This window comes from Triplophysa rosa, linkage group LG16 (genome assembly GCF_024868665.1).
Source record: "Triplophysa rosa linkage group LG16, Trosa_1v2, whole genome shotgun sequence".
Taxonomy (NCBI): Eukaryota; Metazoa; Chordata; class Actinopteri; order Cypriniformes; family Nemacheilidae; genus Triplophysa; species Triplophysa rosa.
The window spans coordinates 16,663,495-16,676,555 of record NC_079905.1 but is presented as its reverse complement, the minus strand read 5'-3'; the positions used below and the strand labels follow the sequence as shown (position 1 = coordinate 16,676,555).

Below are 13,061 nucleotides of genomic sequence, written 5' to 3'. Positions count from 1 at the left end.
TGTCACATCCGTGAAAGCACAATAAATGTCATTGTTACTTTTCTTAATAAACTTTCTGTCTAATGCACTAGCCAAGTGACTTGTGTCATGACTTGCGAAGCCTACAAACAGCATTATTTTATATTAACTCATCACTCCATGACTTATTTTGAAAACCAAAGCACACCCACACATCAGCTCTGAGAGCTCCAAGCATTCTTATATTTTTCGCCATGCTCGCTCCCACTTACTTTTGGCCGTATGTATATGACATGATTTTTAAAAAATTAACCATAGTAGAGGTATCACTATCGATACACTATCGGAAAAAAAATATTGCGATAGTTACATGTATCGATATTTTTGCACAGCCCTAATATACAGTATATACAGTATACACACATACACGCACACACACAGAGTATGTGTGTGTGTGTGTGTGTGTGTGTTTATATATATATATATATTAGTCGTAGGTTTAATGCTTGTATGTATACTGTGTGTATATGTATGGCTATACTGGCCACACTGTAAATAGCCTGGATGTGCATTGGATAAAAGCAACTGCCTAATGTATATATAAATGTATCTCATTTACTCAACTTTGAAATTTCTAGGGCACATATAATCATAATGTCTTCAAAGTCTAAATAACATACCGACTCGCGCACGCGCACACACACACACACACACACGCATGCACACACACACACACAGCGGGCTGATTGTGCATTTAAGTCCATTTAAGTCCATTTCGCAGAAGTCACAATGGGAGAGAGCCGCACACACGGGGTGCTTTGTTACAGCTGTATCCGTTCCACAGCCACTTCCCATCCCTTCCACCGAACATCTCAGTCTGATGCGAGTTAGGGGATTGAGTTTGTGTAACTCTGTTTTATATGGTTTTTGCAGCCAGCACTGTAGACTTGCTGATGTGACAAGAAACATGCCACTTATTGTCAGCACAATGCAAACTTACATCCTGGCCACATGCTCATGCATTTTTAACTCATTAACAGAAGCACGCTTTCCGTTGTTTCTGCACAGGATGATAGTATTAAAAAATGTGGTTTTGTAATGTATTTATAAATTTTTCAGCTGTAATTGTCCACTGCTGTATCAATAGGTCATGCATTTTCATGGAGATTTGTTTTTGTGTTGAGTTGAAGCTCTTTTGTAACAAGGATTTACTGCGGCTTGCTCATCAGTTCTGTATGCATACCTAACCAGCTTTTAAATAGAAGCACACAGTTTTGTATTTCGACACCTATGCCACACAAAGTATGAATGTTGCATTACTGAATTAGATTAGCTTGCACTTTATTTTACTGTACATGCACTTACAGTGTACTAACTCAACAAAATGCCCTTATAATGTGTCAGACTTAGGTTCAAGTTTGGTACCTAATAATTACAAAGTAATGAGATAGTATGTACCGGTAGAACAGGACTGTTAAATAAGCTGCTGCTGATAATTAAACATACAATCAAGTGGTTCATTTTAAGCAACTCTGCTGGTCAAATGTTAATGGTCTGTAGTTAATGTGACGAACTACACCTGCGATGACCAAGATATTTTCAACCACACTTTTTCAACGTGTTAATAGGACCTTGCCAGGAGGAAATAAAGGCAGCAACACATTCTCTAAAAATGACCTAAACCTTAAAGGTGCAGCATCAACAATTACAGACGCCATTTGGTCCTAATGCAATGACATTCATGTAGCTTTAGTTTTCATGTTTTGGAGTCACAGTTCATCCCTTGAGTAGTTAAATATAAAATTCTGTCATCATTTATTTACCATTATGGTTCAAAACCTGTATGTGACGCTTTCTTCTGTGGAATTTTGAGAAATGTCAATGGGACCCAATATCGTTTGGCTACCAACGTTCTTCAAAATATCTTTTGTGTTCTGCAGGAGAAAGTTATACATGTTTGAAATGACATGAGGGTGAGTAAATGAAACAAATTTTCATTTTTGGGTGAACTACCCCTTTAAGAAAAGAACATGATTGGTGTAATTTCCCTTACATACTCACTTTGAAAATCTTAAGCTATTTTTTACGACTGTAACACACTAAAATGACCTGGCATGTTGTTTTCATCACAATTAAAACGTTTTGAAAATAATGTGTGCTCTTCAAGCCGTAGCGCAGGTATAACAATGATGTGTTCATTTAACACTAATGTTGTAGTTTTATCGCCACACATTTGTAATTAACTCTGGACCTAACTCAGCCAAGCAAAGGCCAAGATACATTTATAAAGATGCTGTGAAGTGTGTAGTTGAGTGCCCGGCTTTATTTGCTTAACTGAATTCAATAAAGAAAGTGTGAGTGAATATTAATGATTGCATGGAAAGCTCATTTCAGTGTGATGATCTCACTCCGCATTTTTATATTTCTGCCGCATTTCTCATGTTTTCTACGGGGCCTGTCGGACCCCCACCTAGACCTCATTCCTGTATCCGTGACCCCACCCATATTTAGAAAAAACGTAATTTTCCGTTATTTTTTACAGATTTTCCACGTTAAAAAAAAAAAAGAATTTTACTGTACAGATTTTTATGTATTTTTGAAACACGGAAAAAAAACCCGTTAAATTACAGAAAAAGACGGGGGAAACCATGTCATTTTACAGGGGAAAAAACATTATTTTACAGCTTATTTCTGGTGCACTAGCAGCACTCAGCTGCCAGAAAATTTCAGGTTTTTTAACAAGATTTTATTTTGTACAGTTTATTTTTGAAATACGGTCAAATTACAGAAAAAGACAGCAAATTTACACGAAAAACGGGAAAAACCACTCATTATATATTATCCTTATATCCTGTTATTTTATAGGAAAAAATATTATTTTACAGTATATTTCTGTCAATCCATCTGACAGAAAATTTCTTTTTTTTTTAACGGAAAAGATCCCTCAAAAAGAGACGCTAAGCAAACAATCCTGGTGCTTTCAATGGTGGGCTGAAAGGAAAATATGTTGTTGATGATAAATGGGCTTTGAAATGTGTTTGTTTTTGTAACTGAAGCTCTGTTGGGGTTTAGTTCTGTGGCTTTCGGTCAAATAGTCAATACTAAAATGTGTCACGAGAATGCGGCAGGAAGAACTTAAGTGCAGGCAGCGGCAATGAAGGGGTTAACAAGACTTTAATACAAGACAAACAAAAACACCCACGAGGGGGTAACGAAGACAAGACTAATATGTAAATAAACAGAAACCAAAAACTTTCCACAAGGGGAACACAAAAAGCAGGACAAGGATAAACAAAAATATAACTCGAAACAACGTCTCAAAAACAGGCAAGGTAATCCAATGACGGGCACAACACAGGAGGACACGTATTCCAACACATCACATACAAACAATCCTCGAGCAACAAGACAATGAAACATGAGGACTATTTAAAGGGTAGACAAATGAAGGATAATTAACGAGGGCAGGTGGGGAACATTAGACAAGGCAGGAAAGCAATACATGAGATGAGAGGGGCGGGGCCAATGACAAGACACGAGAAAACACATGAGATATCAGAAGATAAACATCCCATGGTCTTCTCACACAAAACCTAAGGCTTTGTCATGGCTCTGCTACAGGACCAAGAAAAACATGACTAAATGAAGCAGAGCCGTGACAAAAATGGATGCATTTTGATGTTACATGTACATAACACTACAAAAACTAAATCAAGTTTTGGTGTCAAATACACATGATGACACTAACACTAACGGCTATCGGGCGACGATACATTCTGTCAATGAAAAGAGGACAGGAAAATGCTATGAATTAGCACTATTGCTTGCACCCTAACTAATGTGGTTTTCTAATCATGTGAACTTTTGTTCTTGTTTTGAAGCATGTTATCTCGGGATTCCACCAGCAGCTCATTAATCTTGAATCTCTCAGGACAGAGCAGTGCAACACACTCGCTAAAAAGATTTGCTGTGAAAAAACAAGATAAGGACTAGGCAGGACTTCCTGTCCAGACGGAGAAGGGTTGGAATTGAAATGAAACAAAACGGCACGCCGGACGGCGAAACCACGATAACTCAAAGTTTGTGTTTTGTGGCATTTTTTGGCCCCGTTGCCATTCTGTGTGAGCAGGCTGCTGTTTCCAAGATAAGAGCCTCGGCACGTCAAAACAACATACCCACAGCCAAACCACAGGAGCGTGGCCACACACATGCACAACCTTTATTTTCTGTTTTATTCACATACATTCAGGGCAGTTAGAAAAGTGAATTATTTATATATGTATCTATAGGACAGTGACGTCTGTAAGATGTCTCCTAAAGATCTAGACATCTGGAAAACGTCTGTTGTGTAAAAACATCTGATAAGTGTCTTAGAAAAGGCAGTTTTATATACATTCTAAATAATAAACATCTTACAGACATCTTCTCGATGTCTATATGACATTGCAGATGAGCAAGTAAAAAAAATCACTGTAAGATAGCGTAATTTTTTCCACGATTTTCCACGAAAATGTAAATAAAAACAGAATTTTACTGTTTTTACATATTTTTGATGTATTTTTGAACTATGGTAAAATAAATTAAAATTACAGAAAAAGACAGCCAATTTACAAGAAGGGGAAAATTTACCAGGGAAATTTTTATTTTAAAGTGAAAAAAACGGTTTATTTACTGTTTATTTCTGGTGCCCCAGCTGTGTCCAGCTCCCAGAAAATGTCAGTTTTTTTAACAAGATTTCTTTTTTTTACAGTTTAATTTTGAAATAAGGTCAAAAACTGTAAAATTACAGAAAAAGACAACAAATTTACAAGAAAAACGGGGAAAACAATTTGAACTATATCCTTATATCTTGTAATTTTACAGGATTTTTTTTATTTTACGGTATATTTATTTTTCTCCAGCTTACAGAAAAATTCATTTTTTATGGATTTTTTTACAGTATACGTCTTGCAGATGTAAAGTGAAAGTGAAATGTGACCTCTGCATTTAACCCATCCAGTAGTGAACACGCACAGAAAGTCGTGAACACACGGATACACCCGGAGCAGTGGGCAGCTATCACAGCCCGGGGAGCAAGTAGGGGTAAGGTGCCTTGCTCAAGGGCACCTCAGTCGTTACCCACAGGCCCTGAGAATCAAACCGGCAACTTTCTGGTCACGAGTCCGACTCTCTAACCATTAGGCCACGACTGCCCCATGTAGATGCAGACATCAAATAAAGTCTCCCATGTATGTATTTTTTTAGTTCTTCATATGAAGAAATTAGTAGCACTATTAGCATGTTTTACACTTTACAGTCATATTAAGTAATTGCTTAAGTCACATCCACAGTCTAATAAAAAAATCACACGAATATTACGAACTTTATCTCGCTAACCCCTTTCAATATGTGACACTTTCTCTCTTCAAATAAATTAATCACATTTACATTGCACACATGCATTTGCCAGTCGATTTTATCCAAAATTACTGGGAATGGAACTCATGACCTTTCTGCAGATACCGCAATGTTTTATCTGTTGAGTTGCAATAATAAATACTTGTTTATTATTGCAGTTATTTACGACTTTCTGCAAAGAGTGTTTTTTTTTGGACAGTGTCGGAAACTGCTTTTGTGTGATGTTGCTACATTCACGCCTCTAAGTGTCCAAGACCTCTTCCATATTATACAGGGCACCATGAAGCAAAAAATGACTTTGTGTGTGATTATTTAAGCGCATTCACAGTTCAAGTGAATCAACAGCCATACTCTCCAAAGCCCATTACACATAAACACAGACAACTGAGCATCTGGTGAGAGAGAGAGAGTGAGCACGAGAGAAGGAGTGAAACAGCGGGTGTAAATGAGAAGGTTGCAGAAGTGCAGCTCTCAGAAACGGCTCTCTCGCCACAGAGATTCACACAATCTGCCACACAGAGAAAAAGAGACAAAAAGTGCTGCAGTCCACGCAAAAGCAAAACGCTTTAACCCCATTCCTGTTTTTACCATAAAAACAAGATGTGCAAAGAAAGTGGAAAATGAAAAAACAGCAAAAAAAATGAATGTAGATCTCAACTGGTTGGTCACAGGTCTGTTCTGATTGGCCGCAGACAGCAATACAGAAATGCAATGAGTGTAAATAATAAAAAGTGATGAAATAAAAAGGCTTATCATTTTTGAAAACTGAGAGAAAATGCTGGAGAAAAATACGAAAAAACATGCAAACGCCGCATCTGTCACTTTATAGAGGCAAGTTAGACTTAACACTTTCTTGAGGTTTCTCACAGGGATGCCATAAAGGAACCATTTTTAAGAACAGTTTATTCTTAAGAGCCATTTCTTTGTTACTTTTTATAGTCTCAAAAACCTTTCGTGAAACCTAAATGTTCTGCTGATGGTAAAGGTTCTTCATGGGACCATTTAGCTAAAAATGGTTCTTCTATATGGCATCGTTGGACATGAACAAAACTAGAAAACCAAGAGTACACGATTCAGCAACAACTTCCTCACAACACGGATAAATATTGTTTGTCAACCGCAATACATCTCATTCACTGAAATACCATCAAATTAATAAACAATGCAAAACATGGCATCCCGAAACACCGGTTTGAGAACCACTGCTCTGAGACATCAACACATGCAAGATGAGAAAACAAGTATCGTGGTCCACCGCCAGAAAGAAAAGTACAAAAAGAGTAGGTGGATGGAACAAGCAGACTCTCACCAGTCCAGAGGCAAAGAACACGATGAGCAGAGCCAGGCACGCTCCCATGATAATGAGGAGCAGAAACACAATTAGGGGATGCTGCTGGCTCATGCGGTAGTACGACTCATACACCCAGTCTGGAGACTTCAGCCGCCCGGGTGACATCACCATGTCCTCTGGACCCTCCAGCAGGTAAGCTCTCTGCGGCTGGAACATGGGGTCCGAGCGGACCCCGGCACTCCCCGCCGAGGCTTCGTCTTCCTCTTCTTCCTCCTGGTATTGCCGTTCGGGCTCGTCCTCTTCTGGAAGAGTGCTCAGCTGCGGCGGGTGGGACAGACGGGTCCCGCGCCAGGGCAGGAGGGAGAGCGCTGCCGCACGCAGCATTCTCCAGCCAACATGTTGAACTGAGCAGCGGAGAGCGACTGAGCCTCGCACGAGAGAGCGTGAGAGGAGGAGGAGGAGAGAGAGAGAGGAGGACAGAGAGAGAGGGAAACACGAGGGTTTGTTTGACAGCGAGAGAGCGCAAGCCAGAGTAATAACATTTGAGAAGTGTGTCAGAGAGAGAGAGAGAGAGAGAGGAAGAGAAAGTCTTTGAAAGAATTTAAGAGGAAAGGGAGTGGCGGGTTTGACTTAAAACAAGCAGTCATAGATCTCTGTGCTATAGTGAGGTGTTTGGTAAGTTAAATATGAGTTTGTTACCCAGAGAAAAATATGAAGTTTTTGTGAAATGTCAGTTGTTTTTAACACACACAAAAAAGATAAGTGCACAAAGTACCTGCAATTTTATGTTTCAACATGGCGATAAAGTGGCAAGCTACAAATTGTAGTCCAGCCGTTTCTCAATATGTGTTCTTTAGCGGTCTTGTGTTCTCGCTCTACGTCATCAATAACCGTCAAAGTCCGGTTCCAATACTCAAGAACAGAGAACGCATGAAAGTACACGGATGTGTTCTCGATATCAAGGATGCATCGAATGCAGCCTTGCACGCCTACGGAATCCGCTTGAAGTCTCATAAGTCACTGCGGCGCGTCCATCCAAGTTCAGTCTTCCGAGGCTGCCTCGCAAGACCGGTCTCCACAAGAACACAAGTCCGTTCTTTGCATTCTTGGAATTGAGAAACGGCCACAGTTTCATCGGACGCACACGCCTAGCATTAAGTTACCTTCTGGTGGTCTGGCTAGTGACTATTTATACTTTACAAAAAACTATAAAACATTTATATTTTATTTATATTCACTTATATTTATAAGTAATTTATATTTATGTTATTGCTTAATAATTGTATTAAATAAACAATTTGTTGAATGGGTCGTGTAACTTTGTCGCATTTAAGTTTAGCCAAGTGACTGTTCTTGTACTGGTAAACCAAAATAATTCTGGCTGGACATACTTTTAACTTGCTAGCTAATGTCATTTACTTGTAATTTTTTTGTTATCAGAAATAATCAGGGACTCTATTCTTTGCGGATGTGTACCGGAAGTTAAGTTTGGACCACAAAAGCGTGCATGCGGAGTAACGTTTATTTGTGTTGTTGCTTTAAAATCGTCTATTAAAAATAGCCACAAAATAAAAAATATGCTGGTATACAATAAAATGATGTTTAATTAACAAAGGTCAGGAGGAGTCGGAGCATATAATCAGCTCGGCTGGTCTGCCATCAGCAATCACCGCATCTACCCTATCGGCCCAAGCGAGCTCTCTAATAAATAGACAAACCACCTTACCTGCTTCATCTCGTTCATCTCATCATTTTGTTCGATGCCATGTCCAAGACTCCCGTCATTACCGACGTTTCTGCCACTCAATCCTTCAGCGCCTCCGTGCGCGTCTCAACATTCTAGCCCTGGATCGGAATCATCAATCGAGCCCCAGGCTTCGCCACAGGATCGCCAGCCTCGCCGCTCTGCACCTCGCGCAGTGAAGATACGAGGTGCATCATCGCCTCGTACAAAAAGGTTTCCACCTCCTTCTCTGGCGTCTTCATATGCCTCAGCGCTCCCCACGATCCCCTCAATTCAGAAATGGATCATCCAGGGCCTACGACAGGCCCTCTCCAACTCAGACGCAGGTGGATGACTAAGGCGGAGCTGTACAGCCTCTACACCTCGTTCCAGGCTGATGCCCCCTCACCGAAGTCCGCTCCTCTGAAAGCCACTGTCAAGCCAGGCCCGGCTCATGGTTCTCCATATTCCCGGCCCGGGCAATCCGCCTCCGCGGCTCGACACAGCCTTCCACCCGCAAGCTGGCGCAGCAGGCCATCAGCGAGCATGGGTCGCGCTACGGATTCCCCGGATGCTACGGACTCTCCAGGCATGAGCTTCCAGCAGCTAGTCCCTCTCGCCGAATTCCAGCTCACGGCTCGGGCTAACGCCCCTCCAGCAGCTGACACTGCTAGCCACCCAGGCAACACGAGCATGTTACAACCCAGAGCCCCAGCTTACTTGCACCCCTTCCCCGCTCCAGGCTCTTGGACCGTGGCGCCACCGTCAATTTCTAGCGTGAGGCTGCCTCAACTAGCGACACAGGCGCCGGTTCCCGGACCTTACCCAGCCACCCTAGAACCCGCCGCTAGCGTAAGGCTGCCTCCGCTAGCCGCTCCAGCGACCGCTATTCCCTCCCTCCTCTCTCTTCCACAGGCCCGACCGCACTTTTCATTGGCTTCAGCAACAGCGATGCTGGTCCCAGTCAATGCACCAGCTTTGGAACCGCCTCCTGTCTCCGGCAACATCAGAACCCAGATTTTGGCAGGTGCGGACACGGATCTCTTTTTACTCCTCTCGCCTCTCTCACCCCCGTCAGCCGATCGGCAGATCACCTACAGCGACCTATCATTCACACTCAAAAACTCGTCACCCAACCACTTCCTTCTCCCGCTACACTGACGTCATTTGCATTGTGTTCTCCCATAGGAGACGCGAGCTGGGTGATTACCTCACCATAGTGGCAGAGCTCGCTCTCTCTCTCCTATGGGGGTTCGCACTTCTACACATACCATAAACTTTTTTCAGCAACGTGCACCATCAGCGTGGCTCAGTGGAACCAGTGCCCCTACTGGGGAGCACTGGACACTGACCTAAACAACAGGGTTTTCCTGGGCATCCGCAATATTTCTTGCGCGGTCTGTCACTCCTTAGCTCATAGCACCATTGCATGCCCCCTAGTCACTCCCTCTCTTCCCCCATGCCCAACTTCGCCTCGCCAGTCCACTTCCTCCGTTCCGTGCTTGCCGAATCGCCCAGCCCACCCAACCTCACGCGATGCTGCAAACCCCCGCGCTCACGAAGTTTGAAATAACTTCAACGGAGGCAGATGCACCAGACAGCACTGTCGTTTTTTGCATGTGTGCAATTTCTGCAGCGGCGCTCCCATGCCCACATTGTCTGCCCAGTCTTTCAATCCTCCAATAAAAACCCCAAAACTTACCTTTCGACTCCTGTGAATGTTTCTTGTTTGTCCTTTGAACAGTCTTTGCACCCCGACACTCAGTTCACTGACTATCTCCTGTCCGGTCTCTCGAACGGCTTCGACCCCGGCGTTATTAGTCTCCCCTCACACGGCCTAATTTGCCCCAACCTCCAGTCCGCACTAGCGGAGCCAGAGTCAGTCGATCTCCTCATCTAAAAAGAGTTTGACGCCAATTTTATTATCGGCCCCTTCGCGGCTCCCCATTTACCGTATTTCGCATCAGCCCCATCGGCGTAGCCACACGGAAATTCTCAGACAAAAACCGCCTAATATTCGATCTCTCGTCACCACAAGGCTCTTCCTTTCCAAGAATTAACAGCCTCATTCCGCTCGAAGAATTTTCCCTGCACTACCACAACATCGATCAAGCCATCACTTTAATAAAAAATGACGGTCAAGGTGCTTGGCTAGCCAAAGTCGACATCACCTCCGTGTTTAAAATCATGCCCATCCACCCAGACTTCTGGCATCTATTCGGCATACGCTGGAGCAAAAAAAAAAACTTTTCCATCCACCCCAGACAAAACTTCAGGACCGAGCATGTCCATAGAATTTCTCGGCATCAACTTAGACTCGCTTAATTTCCAGGCTTTTCTGCCAAAGAAAAAAATCGAAAGAATGATTTTGATCGTTTCCTCCCTAATTCCTCCCACTCCACGCACGTCGCCCGCACACTCGATGCCATGTTCATCCTGGCCTTCTTCGGTTTCCTAAAATGCTCGGAAATCTCCACCACATCCACCTTTAACCCCTAGTCCATCCAACCATATCCAACCTATCAGTACCCAATGTCATACTCCATTAAGCAAAGCAAGAAGGACCAAACCAGTAGAGGCCATTTCGTCTACATTTTCAACCTCCAGTCACCGATTCAAGCTTACCAAACTCTCCTAGCCTACCTTCACTTCAGGAAACCTCAGATCAAAGCCGCATCAGATCCTCTCTTCGTCGACGACTCTAACTGCCCGGCCACAAGCTTCTTGTTCCAAAAGCACCTTAAAGCTGTCCTGCTCCAATCCGGCATCCCCGAAGACCACTTTTCCGGTCACTCCTTCCGCTGGACATCGGAAGCCTTCAAGAGCTACATCCGGTCAGACCGCTCCCTCATCAGGGAAGCCCATCAAACCCTCATTACCCGAATCATCTAAACACCAGCCCCCAATCATCGTCTAGCTTCTCCTCCGCCCCCGCACGGGCTCGAACCTCCACCACCTCAGCAGTCATCTCCCCAGCAGGAGACCTCACCGCCTCAGCAACTACCATCTTAAGATCTGTCGCTCAAGACTCCTCGTCTCCAGAAGCCAGCACCGCCGCAGCGTTCACCCCCGCAGGGGGCCAGTACTTCCATATTATGCTCTACCACAGCGGTCGCCCCTCCTTCAGTCGCCTCCTTCTAGAAACAGTCTTACCACCAGGGACACCCACGAAGCCCTGCCTGCTCCAGTTGGATCCAGCATCCTCATCATCACAACCTCTACATGCACTGCTCACAGCAGCCTCATCAACCAACACGCTTACAGGAACCAACATCCCACCACTCCAGCAGGCACCCTCTTTCAATACCTCAGCCTCAACCGTCCCCAGAGGGGCGCCCACCCATGTTTCCTGTCTCCTCATAATCACATCTCCCACGGAGCCCTCATCTTCTCGTCTTTACCTGAACGCAGGTCACCACCTCCGCAGTGCCTAGCATCGCGTTTGGGGGGTTATGCGTACTCCAGCTGCTGTTCCACTTCTACCATGCCTTTGGAAGTGTGCTCTGGGCTCAGGCCGGTTCCGAGCTCGGCACACTTGCCCTGACCAGGGTAGAGTGCTCCAGGTTTGGATAGATCTGGCAAGCTCGGAGCCCGCTCCCCGGACAGCACACCAAATATGCATAACCTTCATACCCACGCTCTATTATTATGCTCGCACCATTGCTGTTATCTGCTCAGGTGAACTCATGAAAAGATGTTTAATTAACAAAGTTTGGGAGGAGCCGGAGCATATAATCAGCTCGGCTGGTCTGCCATCAGCAATCACCGCATCTACCCTATCGGCCCAAGCGAGATCTCTTATAAATAGACAAACCACCTTACCTGCTTCATCTATTCAGATTAGCATCCCTCCTCCACCCCAGCTCCTCTCACAAAGCTCATTCTCCCGCAGGACCCCGGGGGGTGTGCTCTGGGCTCGGGCCGGTTCCGAGCTCGGCACACTTGCCCTGACCAGGGTAGAGTGTTCTGGGTTCGGATAGATCCGGCGAGCTCGGAGCCCGTTCCCCGGACAGCACGCCAAATACGCATAACCTTCAAACCCACGCTCTATTATTATCCTCGCACCATTGCTGTTATCTGCTCAGGTGAACTCGTGAACTGAAATAGTTTGGTTTTGGCAGAACATGATGAGCAGTGTTTCAGATTGCAGATTTTGGTTTCTTGGTAAAGCACATTTGGGACATTGCTGGGATCTCCTCTGTGTGAGAAAATATAAAGAAACAGGAGACTTAAAATAGTGTCCATAGTTTTTTTAAGAGAAACAATGTATTTTAAAGGCCAGCCTGGTGATTTTTCTTTCCTATGGGGAGAGAGATTTACAATAAGCACAACACAGAAGAAGAATTAGAAAAAACGAAGAAAGGAAACAGGAACTATAATAACACTTTTTTACAGTGCTCGTATGCGTTTAAATTTCACAAAATAAGCTCAAAATATTCAACCTTTTCTTACACACACCTATTGTTTTACATATAACTATAGCAATGGGCAATATAGTTTTTTCAGCATTTATTCAGCATTTTGTTAATGTTAGTTATGTCAATACAACTATGCATGTTAGTTCATGGCGCATTAACTAATGTTAACATTTAAAGAGTTTATTTGCAAAACTTCATGTTTTATTGTGTTTTATTATGTTAGTTAGATGTATTTTATGAGTTATTAATACTTAATCAAAACAACCCAACGGCA

The 13,061-nt window shown here is 43.5% G+C and overlaps 1 protein-coding gene across 3 annotated transcripts in view; it reads right to left on the bottom strand.

The window, feature by feature from the left end:
- adcy2b (adenylate cyclase 2b (brain)) overlaps nucleotides 1-7,149 on the bottom strand; it is a 113,180-nt gene extending 106,031 nt beyond the window's left edge. For 2 of the 3 annotated variants that reach the window (XM_057354240.1, XM_057354241.1), the window contains exon 1: nucleotides 6,665-7,147. In XM_057354240.1, coding sequence (XP_057210223.1) covers nucleotides 6,665-7,030 — 366 coding nt within the window. In that variant the 5' untranslated portion in view covers nucleotides 7,031-7,147. Of the gene's footprint in view, nucleotides 1-6,664 lie in introns of all 3 variants that reach the window. The other variant, XM_057354239.1, reaches the window with a different exon arrangement.
- Between the last annotated feature and the right edge of the window lie 5,912 nt (nucleotides 7,150-13,061).